The following is a 17233-nucleotide window of genomic DNA, read 5'->3' on the forward strand; positions in this document are numbered from 1 at the left end:
TTTCCAGGAGACAGATGAAAGGTGTCTTTTATAGGAGGGCCCGTGTAGCCGGATTGAGATGCCGTCAGTATGTAAACCTGCACTACAGGTTGCGCTTTGTGCTTCCTGTTCTTTTCCATGGAGTTGGTTGTGTCTTTTGCGGAAGTTGCCATTGCTAGTCACTGGTTACTGAGGAGAGCAGATCAGGAGGCAGGAAGCAAGCGACTGGAAATCCCAAGTTAGTACGTAACCACGTACGTGGGAAATGTCCGCATTTACCAGCTTTCTCCCTCTCACTGTTAAGACACTGGAATAACTGAACCTTTTTTTAATGAAAAGATTTTCTTGTTAGATGTGAGGATAGAGAGGGGGAAAAAAGACCAAAAGATGACCCAACCCCTTGAAATACTTACTGGACTGTAGGATTTTAATTGACTTAAAAAGAACTGTGGAACAATATTAATGAAAAAAAACCATTCTTTTTGTGCCATTCTTTCCCAGGAATCCAGGCATTACGTTTATTTTAGTGCTAGATCTTTTCTTTGGAAGTTTTATTTTTTCATTTCAAAATAATCTTGACTTCTCTGAGTATCATCTCAGCGTTGGCAAAGATGAGTCTTGACCACTATTTTTTGAATTAAGTTTCTGTTTCTATCAGCTCTGTATACACAGTGTGGAGAGTCCAGTAATTCTGCGTCCACGGCCAGGAGGAGCAGGGAACAGCGTGTCTTGATGTGTACCACAGTGGCTGCGTGGTAGTAGTGTGACTGTGTGAGGGTTGCTGATCCTGGAGCCACGTGGTACATGCTCAGGGCTTTCCCTGGAATTGTCTCTGTTTGTGTGCCGGTTTGGTTCCTGCTGAAGCAGCGGTGCCTAGAAGTGGCTTCACCCTAGGAGTCCCCCAGTCGTCCGAAACCCCTCATCGCACTCAGTCCCGGCACCCCGTTGCTTCCATCTCTGAGCTGCGACTCTGCTGCCGTGTGGAGCGGCGGTCCTTGGTGGGCACGCGGCTCTCCCCTCACCACCACTTGCCTCCCTCCATGCAGGCACCATTGCCTGTTCTCGGGTCTTATGTCATCCTTTGGTGGCTTCTTAGGGCGCTCCGGAGGTACAGTGTGTGAGGTCTGTATGCTCCTGGCGTGGTGCTGCGAACACTCAGTTGGCGGCTGGACATCACTCTTCCTTAGGAAATGGGGAGCACTCCTGTCTCACTGGTGCTTTTCAGGGTTTCCTCAGTCCTGGGTGTTTGCCCACTCCTCACCCATGCTTGGCTGTGGGTCTGTTCTCATCATTGTGCTGGGACTGCATGGACCCTTTTAACCTGAAAACTCACATCCATCATTTGGGGGCCTCGTCCTGAATCCTCCCTTTTGATTTCCTCTTCTCTGCTTTTCTGTTTTCTTGCTTTGGAACTCCTGCTGTCTGCATTTTGGATCTCAAGACTGGTTCTTTCTTTTATATTTTTCTCTGTTTTCTTTCCCTTTGGTATTTCGGTCCACTTTATGGAAGACCGCATCATCTCCCCTCTCTTCAATGGAATTTTTCACTCCTGTCCTGTTTCCATTTCAAGGAACGCTCTTTCTCTGGTCGTTCTTTTTTCATAGCATCCTGTTCTTGGCTATGCTTTCTTCTGTAGTTCAATGAGAATAGTAATGATTGTTTTTAGTTTTTTAGAACTGTTTTCTTCTTCGCACATGGCCTTTGTTTCTACCAGGCCTACTTGGGCTCTCCAAGGCCTGGTGTTAGATATTCTAGTGCTGGGCCCGCCTGCTCACGTCCGGGCTGTGGCAGGGCCTCTGGCTGAGGTGCTGTGGGCGACACAGGGACGTCGGGGATGGAGCTGAGAAGTAAGTCAGGGGACTGAGACATAATGTGACGTAGTCTATCTGTTTTGTGCACGTTTTGCATTTTGTTTATTCTTGGGGTATTTTACAGTCTGTCTTAGTAGCTCTTTGAATAGGTACAAGCGACAGGAAAATATTGTGCCATAATTTGTCTGGCAAGTTTTTTCCTTGGTGGTACGTAAGATAATGGGGTAGCTTACAATTGGTGCCACCTTGGATTTGATGGGACATGTGTCTAGCATGTGGCATGCCATGAGGCTGTTCTGTGTCCATGCCCCTCCCGGGGCCTGTGCCCTCCTCTCGTGCAGGGGTGTGGGCACGCGGGGAAGGCTGAGGGTGAGCGTGAAGGAAGCTGTGTCAGCTGTAGAGCATGGTGGTGCCGAGGCCGGCCTGGAAGTGAGCCCTTGCTTTCTGTCTGCCTTAGGCTGAATTATCAGCTCCGTTGGGAAGTAAATGGAAATGTATCAGGAGCTGACACCTGCAGTGATTTTGCCTGTTGAAAGCACATGACTTCTGGGGCAGCAGATTGTCTGTTTCAACATAACGTGATCTGTCCATGCTGCGCTTGTTGCTTGGGCGTTGGATTTCGTGTTTCGTGGGGTCTAAGATGCATTCACGGATGTGAACGTGAACAGAAAGAGGCAGACTCCGACTGGACTCAGTCCTCCCTGGTCTGAGAGGCACGAGGAGAAGAGAGATCCTCCACCCCGTGTTGCACTTTGACAGATGCGGGACGTCAGCAGTGCTTTGGGCCCAGCGTCTAAGGACCAGAGCGTTCCTGCCTCTGGTCGTGGATGGTACTGGTATTTCATGGGCAGCAGCTTGCTCCAAATGTGTGGCCGGTGTCTTGAGAGTTGTTTGTCTCACGCAGGAGCAGGTTAGTTACGTGCACCTTGTGGGGTCCATCTGAGCGGCGAGGCACATTCGTTCAGAGAGCGCCAGCGTGTGACGCGGAGAGGCCGCTGCGCACCGGAGGCTCCGAGGTCAGGGGAGGAGCCCCTTTCCTCAGTTGGCTTGTGTCTCGTGGGAGGTTGGTGAGACGGCCACCTTCATATTTGTCACGGCAGCTGTGGGGATGGAAGGGACTCGTGTGGATTTTGGCGGAGAAAAGGGGACGTGGGGTGCCGTCAGCAACCACAGTGGGCTGTTTCTTAGAAGGTGCTGGCAGGAGAGGGGAGCAGAGGGGGCCACCCAAACTGCCACGCTCTGTCTACTCCATCGCTGGAAACATAATGCGTTCTTTTTCGTCACTTTACTTCTGGGCTTGAAACCCTCCAGTGGCTTCTTCTGGATCTGAGGGCAAAATCCCGGCTTCATGGTCTAACCCCTCTTGTCGTGGCCCTGCCCGCCTCACCCCTCACACCCGTGCGCCTCTTCCTGTGGTGGACATGCTACTTCCCAGTTCAGGCACCTGAGTGCTGCTCCCCACCCCCGCCCGCCTCCTCCCACCCCCACTCACCCCCGCCTCCCCCCACCTCCATTCACCCCCGCCCCTTCTCACCTTCCCCCCCCCCCCCCCACTTGTTGGTGGTGCCCACAGGTGGTCAGGAAACACTGGAAAAATGGGAGGGAGGTGACACAGCCCTCCCCCCAGGGCGCATGCAGTCCGTCTCGGGAGACCCGCTTTGACCCCGGAATGAAATACAACCTCCCACCCCTCGTGTGCGGGTGAGTAAGTGCAGTATGGACAGTCTTGGGCACACGCGGCACTGTAGAGCTTCTTCCAGAAAGCCCTTTCTGGTGCTTTCTACCCAGCCCGTGGCCCCAGCACTCTGCTAGTTCTGACTGGCCCGGGCCTGTTCTGTCAGGTCCCTGAGGGCAGGGGCCTTGTCTCCTTCTGACCTAAGAGGAGGTGCACTTGAGGACGGTGGGCGCTGGCATACACGGCCGGTCGTGAGGGTCAGCGACTGCGTACGAGTTTGTGGAGCCAGCCTCAGCCTCCATGCTTGTGAGTAATTGGTGATATTTGAATAATTGCACACAACAGGAAGTTAAGCCTCAAGGGACTTGAGCCAGGTGAGCTTTCCTCTCACGAGTCAGGGGATGTGTAACTACCCCATTCACAAGGTCCACCACACTTAGGGCTCATCACGCTCACTGCACCTGTGCCCACGAAGATTCCCCGGCAGGTGCGTTGTGAGTCACACATGTGGCGTCTGTTTTTAAGGTTTGTTTGTTTGTTTGTTTTCAAGGTCTTGTGGTCTGATTCTTCAGTAACATCAGTAACCAAATCTTCCTCTGAAGTGACTGAATTTATGTCAAAGGTAAGGTAATTAAGGGCTCTTCAAAAATTAAAAGGCTCTTGATAACACTGCAGAGTGATTTCAGTGGATTGCTTCCTTCAGCTGGCAGAGCAAGTAATTGGTGCATGGCCATAAAAGCCTGGTCCCCGGTGCCGCGATCCGATCTCCCTGCAGTTGTGGAGAGCACGAAGACGCAGGACGCTGTGGCCTGCACAGGCAGCTGAGGGGTGTTTGGTGTGGTTACTCTGCAGCGGAGGCTCAGAGAGACTCCACCTGCTTCCACCTGGGTCTGTCGTACATACTGGATTTTCCAGTTGTTTCAACAGCTGTCACCTGAACAAAAGGTTCCAGGAGTAACTAAATGCCACTTGACATGTGTACATACGTAGGCACGTGTGTGCCTTTATGGCTAATACGTGTTCGGAGTCCACTGGCCCGGGTCAGAGTGGTGAACCTCTGTCTTTAGCCAAAGCAGGTGCATCTTAATGAGTCCCCTTATTTCATGGAGTGACGTATGTAAGGTGTCTCCGAAGCGAGCGTTACGTTTTTCACTATAAAGTCAAGGACGTAATCCTGTAGGAGAAAATCCAGGTGATGGGTCCTGTTTTAAAAGCTCAGACAGAAGTTGTTTGCTGGCGCCTTTCCTCCTGGCCTGTGAGCCATGCTTTCTGGGATCACTGCCCCTCCCCCTGGATGCACTTTCCTCTGTCACACTGAGAACGCTGCATTTCCTCTCCTGTGTGCCTGGCCTCTCGATTGGTACGAAGTCCATCGCTCTGGCCTGTGGTGATGCAGGCGGGAACTTGGACCCGCTGGGTGGGCGCAGTGCTGCTTGTCTGCTGGACTTTGGGCTCCCTGGCCTCCTTGGGGATCTGGTTTATTGCCTTTTGTTAATTCTGGAGGATTCTCACCCATGATCTCTTCACATGTTTCTTCTGCCCCATCCTTTCTCTGGCCCTGGGATGTCCGCTCCATGCACCTGGACCTTGGACATTGTCCACAGCCCTTGGGTGCTTGGTTTGTTTTCCTTGCTCTTTCCGCTGTGTGTTTTGGTTGGACAGTTTCTGTTGCCCTGTTTTCAAGTTCCCTGGGGCTTCTCCTCACCTCTGCCCAGGCTGCTCCTGAGGCTAGTTAACGTGCCGAGTTCTTCATCTCTGGGACCGTGGTTTTGTTTCCCTGGGTTTTTTTTGTTTCTTCTAGCTTTTCTGTTTGACACGTCTTCTACTCAAGTTTCATCTCTCTGCTATGATTTCCTGTTTGTTCATGTGTGTTGTCTGTGTTCTCACTAAATCCTTCAGTATGTTAATCATGGTTATTTTGTAATCCTGTCTGATAGTTCCAGCATCTGGGTTATCTCTGAGTCTGGCTCTGATGATTAGCTTGACCGTAGTTTTTTTTCCCTCTTATTTTTTTCCCCCTGTATCTTGCAATTTTTGACTGAATGATAGACATCGTGCTTAGAAAATGTAGAAACCGAGGGAAGCCATGTATCTGCTTGGGAATGGGCGCCCTGCCGCTGCTCTCAGGCCCTTGGGGGGGGTGGTCCTCGCATTGGTCCAGTCAGGAGTTGAGCTGGGTTTGGGTTTTGTTGCTGCTGTGGGCTTGTGTACCCTGCGGGCTTCTGGTCCCTCACTGCACCTGGAGCCGGGGGAGGGGCCTGCAGTGTCAGAGGTTCCTGTCAGTGGTCCGACTTCATTCTTAGCCCTCAGTAGTCCTCTGTGTCCATGGCCCGGAGGGGCTCTCCCTGAACCGGAGGGGAGACTGCGGTCACTTGTTGCTTGGTAACAGACGTAGGGGTGAGGTGTTCTCCATCCCCTTGGTCCAGCCTCAGTCCCAGGCACGGGGCCCTGGGGGGCTTTCTCTGCATCCCTGCCCCTTTCTTCCCCAACAGTGGCTGATCCCAGCTTTGTCCTGGCGTAGCATCCTCTGCCCAAGAGGGTTTTTGCTTTTTCATCAGGGCCAGAGGGTCGTGCGCGTACTACCTTCCCCCCAGAAGCAGGGCGTCTCTGCCTGTGGCCTCATGCCAAGCAGACTCCCTCCCCTCCTGTAGAGGCAGGAGGGTATTGCTTCCGCCTCATCCCTAAGGCTTAAGGGCTTTTGTCTCGGATTTAGAGAAGGCTCCAGGGAGAGGCATTGGGGGTTCCTGCCAGGCCCCCAGGGGTAGCCAGCCCCCACCTCTGCCACCCTGGGGACTCTCTCCAGTCTCCTGTGGAAGCAAGCTTGGGAAGGAGGGCACACTCCCCTGGTGTCTGGGGCTCTCGCCTGACTGATGTTTGGCCCACACTCAGCCTGCGGGAAGTGTCCCATCTTCTGACCTCTTCTGCCTGCTGGCGTGGTGGCCCCCTCTTCCTTGTGCTCTGCCACAGAGATGGGTCATGTGTTTTGTCTCTCCTTGGAGGGGCAGGTCCCTCTTGAAATTCAGTTCACATAGTGACCTCGCAACTTAGTTCTCTGATGGACTCACGGGAAGGAGATTGTGTAGATGACCAAGCTTTTTCCTGAAGCTGTGGTGGGAGTGATGTTCTCTTGTGGCTTTCCCATCCCGAGTGGAAGTAAAATCCCAGAGATCTGAGACAAGGGTGGGCTATAGTGTCCCACAGATGTCAGCACCCAGGACCTACCCAGCTCTCAACCGCAGGGGTTCCCGTGTCAAGTGAATTTTGACAGACCTCCGATGCTTTTCTGTCTCTTTCAGTTACCTCAGCTGTACCCTGAAGAAAATCTGGAGAAATTCATTCCTTGCTTGGCTGGCCCAGATTCCTTTTACGTAGAGCGAAGCCACATGGATCTGGAAGCGGACCTGAGGTAATGCGCCACTGTGCCCCTGCACCCGCGGGCCAGGGGTGCTGCCCCGTGGTGCCTGCCCGTGGGCCTTGTGGCGTGGCCAGGGCTGGGCGAGTGCACACCTGAGCCTCGTGGTCACCCCAGCAGCTCTTGAGGGGACATGTTGTGTTCAGCAGTCTGGGTCTCTGTTTCGCCTCCATGGATTTTCCTCCCTTATGGAGAATTGAAAGGCATGCTTTTGAAGATACGAGTAAAGGAATTTCATAGTATATGTCACTGTTTAGTGTGATTTTGACAGTTTGATGAAATGAGGTCCCATAGTGGAAAGTTGAGACTGTTGCAGGGCAAAACAGGGCCCGATGAAGTCCCCCGGCCAGCGTCCCCCAGCCGCAGAGCGCGCCCTGGCTTGGTCAGTGTGCGGAGCGGGCAGGCCTGTTGCCTGGGTCCGGGCCCGGAGACCCAGCCCCTGCGACGGAGGTGGCCCCGGGGGGTGGTAAGAGTCGTAACAGGGGTCCAGCTGAATTGAAGCAGAAAGAGTACGGGTTGTGGTGCTTTTGTTCACCTCACTCTAGTGTGTGTTTCTCTTCATTGGAAATTAAAATTTGTCTCCCAGTGAGTTTTTGGGAATACCACCTTAATGCTGATAAAACCACTTTGTTTAATTTTTAGGTATTTGACTTCATTACCTTCTCATGTATTGAAAAATGACCACATTAAGAAATTTTTCAGCACTTCATCTCCCACCCAACAGCTTCAAAGTCCAAGTGAGTTTGTGAAATGTGATTAAATACATAAAACCGTTTTATTGTGTGTACACTTTCTGACATTTATTGTAACTTACAGGTCCTGGCACCCCTTCCCTTTCCAAAGTGGGCACCGTGATGGGCGTGTCTGGAAGGTGAGACGTTCCTGGGTAACCAGCACGTTTCAGGTCAGGGTGGAGCTTCTGCTGATGATGTGTAAAGACTTGTTCCCAGAGTGAAGTCATTTTTGGAGTTGGTCTCGAATAATGCTGTGAGAGGACTGGATACAGATGCTCTGGTTTATGACTTCTCCACATAGAGAAACAAGTGGTTTTCTGAGCTACTGGAGCCGGAATTCACAAGGACCCTTTATCGCAAATGCCAGTCTCCGGGCCCCACACATTCTAGGAAACCAGAATTTCAGGGAATCTTCTTTTTTATAAGCAACCAGGGAGCGATTGTGGCCGTGAGGTGGCACAGCCAGTGCTCCAAGGATCCTCTGTCAGCATGAGGCCCGACAGCAACTGTCGCAGTGCTCAGGGGACAAACGGGCCATTAAAATGGGCCCGTGTCACAGTCACACAGGTGCACAGATGGTGTGACGATGCCGTCAGGTAACGAGGCCCGTGGAAGTGCTGCCCTCTTCCCCTCCGCGTGGCACAGAGGGAGCACGCGATACACGTGTGGATTTGCGGTCTGGTGTGAATGGGGCCAGGGCAGAAAGCCGAATGCGGAGCGCTCCTCTCAGCCTGCTGCTGGGACTCGGTCAGAAAACACGCATTCAGTTGTTAAAGATGTAGGAGTCTGTTCTGTCACGTATGACAGAAGTAACAAATGAGACAGTGAAACCAAAAGTCTGGCGGTGACACACACGAACACACATACGTGTGCATACGCTCCAGCGTGAGCGTACGAATGCACCTGTCTACGCACAGATGCGTGTACTCACGCACACCCTACAGATACAGAAGCGTGTGCACATATGTGTACGTGTGCACAGCTACGGACGCCTTCAGGGTGGTGGTGTCGGGGAGGGGCGGCGGCAAAAAAGGGCTCTGATGTCGGCAGGGGCTGGGCCTCCCGTGCAGTCCAGCCTGTCGGAGCTGGCCCCCGTGCCCTTCTCTCTCGTCCACGGCAGCAACCACCTGTCTGCTGTCCCCACAGGCCCGTGTGTGGCGTGGCCGGCATCCCCTCCTCTCAGAGCGGCGCCCAGCACCACATGCAGCACTCAGCCACCGCGGCCGCCTTGCCCCACTGCTCCCACGCGGGGGGTGCCGGCTCAGCCCTGGCCTACCGGGCCCAGATGGACACGTCGCCTGCCATCCTGATGCCCTCCAGTCTGCAGACCCCTCAGACCCAGGAGCAGAATGGGATCTTAGACTGGCTTAGGAAACTGCGCTTGCACAAGTATTACCCCGTCTTCAAACAGCTCACGATGGAGAAGGTACGTGGGTGACCCGCAGGCAACGTAGTCTTCCTCTGAGCTCGTTCCTAGCGGGCTTGAGTTGGGTGTCTTGCCATCCATGCTGTGGAAGTCACACGGCCTGGTATTTGACACCTACGGGTGTGTGCCCCAAGTCCTGCACGCTCACTGGAGGGGGGTGGTGGGTTTGGATTTGAAGTCTCCCTGCAGCCAAAGCAAAAACTGGAACAGGACTGGTTGTAAACATGTTTTTTTAAAGCTAACTGTGGTCTCCGCAGGTTAGATACTCCGTGCAATTTGAAGGACATCGTATCCCCTAGCGTCCCTGCCATCGGCAGGAATGGGGAATTTCTGGTGCGCACGCTCCCTTCCGGTGCAGGAAGGGCCCATTTTACAGGGGTCCCGAATGCTTGGACCCAAGGGAACAACCCACTGATGATCTGGCTCGATTGAGGGTCATAGAACCAAAAGGAATAGATCAGTTTTGTGTCTTTCGAGCAGTTCTACATAGGGATAGTTTTTTACAATAGAGAATTTTGGTGAGCATTTTTTCGTTCTAGAAGATTCTGAAGTTTCTTAAGTCTTGGTGTCTTGGCAATAAAACTAAATGAGGCCTGTAGCAGTGTTTGAACTGACTCCCCCTGCTGGGTGCAGTCACTCGGTGCTTTTAGCTATGTAAAAATTTCATGTGTCGAAAAATCTGCAATTGAACCTAGAAATCAAGCTTTTAGTACCTAATAAAAGACGGCTCTTAAGTATACAGTAAAACCTGGGATTGCGAGTAACTTGTTCCTGTTCTGCAAGTGTTTTGCAAGACGGGCAAACATTTCTAATAAATTTTAACTTGATAAACGAGCAATGTCTTGCACTATGAGTCGTACATGATGCTGAACGTCACATGATCACAACTGAGCCAGTGGTTCTTGAAATTCGCTTCGATATGAGTACTTTGATTACAAGCATGTTTTTGGAATGAATTATGCTCACAAACCAAGATTTTACTGTATTGGTAATACCCTTGGCTTACGATTCATAACTCTTGAAAACCACATTTTGCCAGCCTTGCCTCGTGGTCAATTTAAAATGTTACAATGTAGGAGTTGAATTTTAGCCATAAACATCACCGGTGACATTACGGAACCAGAGTGTTGTGTTTTCTTGGTGTCAGACCTCCGGTTAGCTAGCCATTCGATTCAGATGACATCTGCTCTGCTCTTCTGGATCACTTGCTTCAGGACAAAGTGGCTTTGTCCCTAAAGTGGTGGTGTTTGAGACAAAAGCGCTGTTAAAAGAACAGTCCCTGTCCGCAGGAGAATAAATGGCTTGCATTTGAGGGGGTAGATCCCAGGACAGGAGGGGGACACTTCCACCGGTCCAGTCTCTGTAGAAGTGGAAACTGAGGGCATTTTCTTTACTTGCCTGTCGTGGACCTTCCAGGTGCCCCGGCTTCTGCAGGCGGCGAGTGGAGGGCCTGGGGGACACGGCCTGTGAGCCTCATGTGTAGAGTGACCGTTTCGTATTTTGAACAAGGGACACCATATCGTTTAGCAAGTGACCTCATGTTCCCAAGGCTTTCATTGTCCAGTTAGGTTTGATCCATTTACCTCTCCTACTGGTAGAATGCACTTATTAAGTTATGTCTCAGGTTCTTTGTTTTCAAAGTTGATTCTCAATAACTTTGTAATTTCTTTCTTCTATGGAAGTTTCTGAGCCTTACTGAGGAAGATCTAAATAAATTTGAATCCCTCACCATGGGAGCAAAGAAAAAACTCAAGACTCAGCTAGAGCTGGAGAAGTAAGTGTGCAGCTGCAGAATGTGTGTGTTTATTTTCATTTCTAACATACGGGGGGGGGGGGTGTCTCCTGATCAGATGGGGGCCCCCAAATGTGGGATGATGATCAGGTGGAAACCTAGGCGTTGGAAGAATTCACCTGAGGCAGAACAAAGGAGATAGAAGTCAACTGAGTGCACCAGGGAGCGGGGGCAGGACAGCAGAGGAGAGACTGTCTGCCAAGAGGCGGTAGGGGAGGGGGCTCTTCCTAAAGGCGGAAGACGAGGAAGGACGGCGACGCCTGGAATTCTCCCATTTTTGCTAACTGTGCCTGGTTGTAAGGAGCACGCTGGTCAGTTAGGGCCAGTGGATATTTCGGGGTGGGTCCAGGCCTGGCTGTCTTCGATCCACATTACATCGCCCAAGCCTGTTTTCCTAAAAGCGGCCTCTACGCTGAACAGGTACCAGCACTTACAGTTAAATGCCATTGATTGGATTATTTTGATTGCTTATCAAAGCTTCATTAATGCTTTTAAAATTCTACAGATGTGGTTTTGGTGTGCCAGGCAAGGCCCTTGGCAGTGAATCTGACCAGCCACAGTGCCTCGTTTTCCACACCTGGGGACATGTGCGGGGCAGTCACCCCTGTAAGGAATCTGCACGAAAGCAGTTCCTCCGCAGAGGACCTGAGCGCTCACTTGCTCGCACCCTTTCTTGCCACACAGGGAGAAGTCAGAGAAACGGTGCCTGAACCCTGCAGCTCCACCCCCGGTCACCGGCAGCGGAGTGGCTCGCGTCCCCCCGACCAGCCACGTGGGTCCCGTGCAGACCGTGCGAGGCGCCCACGCTGCAGGTAGGTGTGGACGGACGGATGGGCACGGGTGGCCGTGATGCAAGATCTCGGGCCCTTCCTTTTGAGAATCATTAGATCACAGACCGCACCCTATTGCCATTTGCATAATTTTAGTCTATACAGTTACTTCTCCTTATTGTGGCTTTTACCGTCTCCACCGCTAGAAAATAGAAGGGACGTTTGGGTTAGAAGCTGGAGTCTCGCCTGAAGGTGTTGGGGCAAAAGAAGTAGAGCCAGAAGCTACCTGGCAAGAGGGAAAGAGAAGGAAATCCCCAAAATAGATGAAGATACTCTCCTTCCCCAGGCGGGTGCAGAGAGGTCATGTTTAGGTCCTTGGCCCGAACTGCCCAGCCTGCCTGACCGCAGCCTCCCTCTCGGGGGACCTCTTCAGACGGGGTGGAGGACGCCTGTGATGGCCGCCCCTCGTATGGACAGTAACAGCCAAGAAAAAAAACATGCCTGTGTGGCTTTTAAGTGGTTATTTGACTACAAAGTTGTCACATCCCTTGGTCTTGTAAAACAGGGTGTCGGGTGTCCCTCGGTGTTGTGGATCTTACTTAACGTAGCACCGTGGTGGCCGGGGGACCCTTCTCCCTTCTCAGGCGTTTGAGTAGGGAGGCACAGCGGCCCCCGGCGCCACGCACACATCTGTGAGTAACTCGCTGTGGGCCCTCGGCAGTCTGTGTTCTCCGAACGTCAGGGTCCTGTCTGAAGTGGGGTGATGGCACCCGCCTCACAGGGGCAGCGGGGAGGGTGTGATAGCCGCCGGCCGGCGCGACCCGTGTGGGCCCCCCTTTTCCGCAGCGCTGCGGGTGGAAGTGGAGCAGCCCCTTCACCAGACGGCCCGGGAAGGCAGCTCCTCCGAGTGCTCCAGCTCCTCGCCCAGCCCGATGGGGGTGCAGGCCCGGGAAGAGAGCTCGGACAGCGCCGAGGAGAACGACAGACGTAAGGACGCCCGGCGTGCCGAGCACTCTGCTGGCCCTGCGCTGGCCCGGGGCGGCGCGCTGACCGCTCTGTCCCCGTCTCTAGGTGTGGAGATTCACTTGGAGGGCTCGGACAAGGAGAAGCCCGTCATGCTCCTGAACCACTTCGCTTCAAGCTCTGCCAGGCCCACGGCCCAGGTTCTCCCCGTGCAGAACGAGGCGGGCTCCAGTCCATCGGGCCACCACGCCCTGCCCCCCCAGATGATGGCTGCGGCCTCACACCTGGCGCCCATCCGGATGCTGAATTCCGTGCACAAGTCGGAGAGGGGGGGCGCGGACATGAAGCTCCTCCCGCCTTCCGTGCACTCGCTGCTGTCTCTCGAAGAACGGAGTAAGCTCTCGGGACCAAGAGGCGGCATCAAAGTGGACAAGAACTTCGGCCACGCTGTGATCGACGCGGCCCCCACGCCCGGCCCCCAGCAGCCCCTGCAGGTCCTCTCCGCGCTTGCCGAGAGCAACGCCGTGTCACCCACCGTCTCCTTTGGTCCCCGCGCCAAAGTCGTGCACACGTCCGCGCTGGACAGAGTCCTGAAGCCGGCCCCGCAGCCCGCCCCGGGCGGGGAGACCAGCACCGCTGCTGCGGGCACGTCCAGCACCGTCTTCCACGTGGCTCGGCCCCCCATCAAACTCCTGGTGTCTTCATCCGTCCCCGCGGATTCTGCCATTTCCGGGCAAACTCCCTGTTCTAATAACGTGCAAATAAGCGTGCCCCCTGCAATAATAAACCCCCGGACTGCCCTGTACACCGCCAACACCAAAGCTGCCTTCTCTGCGATGAGCAGTGTGCCCGTGGGGCCCCTGCAGGGCGGCTTCTGTGCGAACAGCAACACTGCCTCCTCCAGCAGCCACCCCTCCACGTCCTTCGCCAGCATGGCTACCGTGCCCAGCTGCCCGGCCCCCAGCTCCAGCCCCGCGCTCTCCTCGGCCCCCGAAAGCAGTTTCTACAGCGGCGGCGGCGGCTCCGGCTCCCCCGGGAACATTCCCGCCTCCGCCCAGAACCACCACCACCACCACCACCATCAGCAGCAGTCGGCGCCCCAGCAGCCCGCGCCCGCGCCACCCCCGGGCTGCGTCGTGTGCACTTCGTGCGGGTGCAGCGGCAGCTGTGGCTCCAGCGGCCTGACCGTCAGCTACGCCAACTACTTCCAGCACCCGTTCTCGGGGCCGTCCGTCTTCCCCTTCCCCTTCCTGCCCTTCAGCCCCGTGTGCGGCAGCGGCTACGTGGGCGCCCAGCAGTACGGCGGCGGCGCCTTCCCCGTGGTGCACTCGCCCTATGGCGGCGGCGTGCCCCCCGAGCCCGTGCTGGGCGGCCAGTCGGCCTTCGCCGTGCCGCCCGTGCAGAGCTTCATGGCGGGCGCGGCGGGCGTGTACCAGGCGCCGGGGCTGGTGGGCGGCGGCGGCGGCGGCGGTGGTGGCGGCGGCCCGGGCCATAAGAAGAGTGGCAACTTGTCGTGTTACAACTGCGGGGCCACGGGGCACCGCGCTCAGGACTGCAAGCAGCCGTCCATGGACTTCAATCGGCAAGGTAAAGGCGGGCGGCCACGGGGCGGACTGAGCCGCCCCCAAGGGCTTACTCCTTAGGGAATCTCGCAGGCTTGTTTTTGGAAGCGAACACTAATGTTTCAAATGCTCTTTGGAGAAGCATGGGATTCTCCATAGGCCGTGAAGCCCCTGGAAGGGTTACTTTGTCTTTGAGACTGTTGATTTCAGCCTGCTCCTTCTTCTAGAAGGGCCTAGCTGGCCAGGGACGGGTCGTCTGGCCTGGTGGGATTTCCTGCCATGCAGCGGAGGGGAGCACGGAAGGGGGGGATTCAGGGTTGAGCTGATAACCGAGGGTGTGGCGTGTGAGTCTAGATGCTGCAGGTCCTAGGCCTGTGGTGCCGGTCAGGCCACCCCTGCCCCCGTCCCGGCTCCTGGTCAACAGAGGACTGGGCTGGTGACCAGCCAGGGGACCCCTGGTCTGCGCTGATACACTCGTAGAGTCTAGTTTCGGGGGTGGGGAGAAGAGGTGGTCCAGGTATCCAGCACCGCATCTTGAGCAGTATCTCCAGAAAGAACTTTGGACAGCTTGGTTGTTTGTGCTAACTGTGCAGTGATTCAAATTTGATCTCTTTCCCCCCCTCCCTCCCCCCCCCACTTCTAGGTACTTTTAGGTTGAAATATGCCCCTCCAGCAGAAAGTCTGGACTCCACAGACTGATATTTTCCTCTGGCAACAGAACACTATTAAGCCATGGAGACATAAGGAAATTAAATACAAGACCGAGAAGTCTAGTTGCTGTTGAGCTTAATATTTTTAATCCAAAGGTGCTTTACTTTACTAGACTGGATAGAAAACCTAGTGTAGGAGTGCATCAAACTCAGTTTTATTGCCAAAATCCTAGATTGGAGCTTGACGTCAGGACTCGCCTGGTCGGCGCCTCCACCGTGGTCGCGATGCAGAGACCTCCGTCTCCTGAGGAGCATCGCCATCCTCGGTCCTTCCAGGCTCACATGTAATTCCAGGGCAGCTACGCAAGATCGGACTCGAGTACTGAGGGTCGGAGTTCCCTGCGTGGCGTTCCACCAGTCGGACTCTGGTCACCCCTGGGTGAGGGAAAATGTCGCCTCTGTTTTGTTCTGTTTTTGTTTTGTTCTGTTCCTTGAGTGGTTAGACACTAATCTCTCTGGGCTTTTTAAGGATTGCACTACAGAAGAATGTAAACTGATGCCAGTCTCTGCGGTTTTGGGAGACAGACTCCCTGAGACCAGTCAGTGCAAGACACTCGGAGAATCTGCGTTTAAGGAGTTGGCACCAGCAGGCCGCGTGACTTGGTACACGACAAAGATGTCAGCGTCTCCTTCCCTCCTTAAAACACTTGCAGCAGTTTCAGGTTTTTCTTTTCCTTTTTTTTTTTTTTCTGCGAATACATTTAAACTACATTATTAAATAGAAATAGTTACTCGCAACAACTTAATATCTTAAGGGTCCAAGTCCCAGAGAATCCCTAGTTGTCAGAGCTTTGAGAATCCTTCCTCCCCAGCCCGTCAGTAGCGTGGAGTCTTGGTTGTCTCCCACCGCGACGGAGCTCTCGCAGGGACATGGTAACCGCCCGGCCTTCGTGGGCTGGCTCCGAGGGACGCTACGACACCCTTAGCAAAGTTGGCAAGTTCTTTTATGTCACACGGATCTCCCGAGGCCCCCAAGGCTGACTGCTAACGGATTCACACTGGAGACAGACATTTCAACAATGATACAGTCCTGTAACTTAGGAGCAAAAGATTCGAAACGTTCTCCTGTCCACTTCTTTTGTATTAGGCTGTGTATTAATGGTTAGTTCCGTGAGAAGTTACCTGGAAAACTACAATAGAAAGTGGTAAGACTCTGAAAGAGGCCGCACCAACAGGACAGAGCCACAGGATCTGCACAAGTGTGGTTTTATCCAACGTGGGAAAGAAATCCTCCCCACCCAGCTCTCGGTGTCACCCCATTGCAATGAAAGTTGCTTGGTCTGAAATGTAGGGACTTAAATCTTCAAAGCTAAAGGGAGTTTTCTGCTCAAATAACAATATTACTTTAAACACTAAAGCCTTCCATATTAAAATACTGATTGGTTAGGCCTTGCCCAGGGATTTTGCAGTGGAGTATGTATTAAAAAAAAAAAAAATCATAATACTCAGACCGTTCTTAAAATGGGACAATCAGCCTCATGCCAAATTGGTATAAATCAAAAGAATACCCTAGAATTTGAGGCACTGTGATGTGAGGCTTCAAATTCTATGATCCGTTTCCTGGCTGCAGAGAAACTAAAGCAGAGTGGTTACATTTTTTAATGAAAGGCTTTTAGTAGTTTTTTAGCGTTTTATTTTAGTAGAGTTTCATTTCTATGCAATGCAGAATGGACAGACCTCTGTACGCGTCTCTCTTCCCAGTGCACAGTATTACGTACGGTTTTGAAGCAATGGTGATGCTTACGGCAACTTTTTTGGGGGAATGTGACATTGATCTCTTAATTGTAAACACTACAAAATGTCAAAATAACGAGAACTGACACAACTTTGCCTTAAAGAGTACGAGCCTGGAACTTGTCATATGATGTTAGAGGAAGACTTGGGAGTGTCCACTGATGTTTACGATTTTAATATTTCCGAAGGCCGTTATGGTGGCCTGGACATGTGCTGAAAGCCAAACTTTTAAATTTTTTGGTTTTTTAAAAAAAAAAAAAAGAAATATTTTAAATAAATCCTATTTCAACACGGTGAAATTGTTGAAAACTATCTCATAACAAGAGGAAAAAAAATCATATTTAGGGTTTTTGTTTTAGTGGTCAGTATTGGGGAATGAAAATGTCTGTTGTTACCCTTAGGACTATTTTGATAAATATTAGAAGTTAGCGTTCCATATAACAAGAAGTTGAAACGAGATCTTTGATTTGAAGTATGACATTCAAATTGAGGTAAATGAGTCCAGACATTGTGCGGCTGTGTTCCAGTCATCAAAGGTCTTAGAAAAATCCCCAGTTGTCTTTGGAAGTGCATGTGCGGTGTGATGTCTCCAGTGAGGCCATTCCAAGGTGAGAATTGTGAAACGTAAATGTGACATACACGGGACATAAAGCATTCAGCTGCCG

The 17233-nt window shown here is 52.8% G+C and overlaps 1 protein-coding gene across 4 annotated transcripts in view; it reads left to right on the plus strand.

The window, feature by feature from the left end:
- Window positions 1-16837, plus strand: part of ZCCHC14 (zinc finger CCHC-type containing 14) — a 55566-nt gene extending 38729 nt beyond the window's left edge. Inside the window, exons 4-14 of one of the 4 annotated variants that reach the window (XR_003426307.2) lie at window positions 4016-4087; window positions 6762-6871; window positions 7520-7614; window positions 7694-7748; window positions 8758-9037; window positions 10720-10811; window positions 11514-11641; window positions 12446-12586; window positions 12671-14149; window positions 14768-15213; window positions 15304-16837. Coding sequence is in view for 3 of the 4 variants with exons in the window: in XM_027076367.2 (XP_026932168.2) it covers window positions 4016-4087; window positions 6762-6871; window positions 7520-7614; window positions 7694-7748; window positions 8758-9037; window positions 10720-10811; window positions 11514-11641; window positions 12446-12586; window positions 12671-14149; window positions 14768-14823 (2508 nt within the window). In the remaining variant the exon portion in view is untranslated. Of the gene's footprint in view, window positions 1-4015; window positions 4088-6761; window positions 6872-7519; window positions 7615-7693; window positions 7749-8757; window positions 9038-10719; window positions 10812-11513; window positions 11642-12445; window positions 12587-12670; window positions 14150-14767 lie in introns of all 4 variants that reach the window. The other 3 variants (XM_027076367.2, XM_027076369.2, XM_027076368.2) reach the window with 3 other exon arrangements.
- The last annotated feature ends 396 nt before the right edge of the window (window positions 16838-17233 follow it).

This window comes from Acinonyx jubatus, chromosome E2 (assembly GCF_027475565.1).
Source record: "Acinonyx jubatus isolate Ajub_Pintada_27869175 chromosome E2, VMU_Ajub_asm_v1.0, whole genome shotgun sequence".
NCBI lineage: Eukaryota > Metazoa > Chordata > Mammalia > Carnivora > Felidae > Acinonyx > Acinonyx jubatus.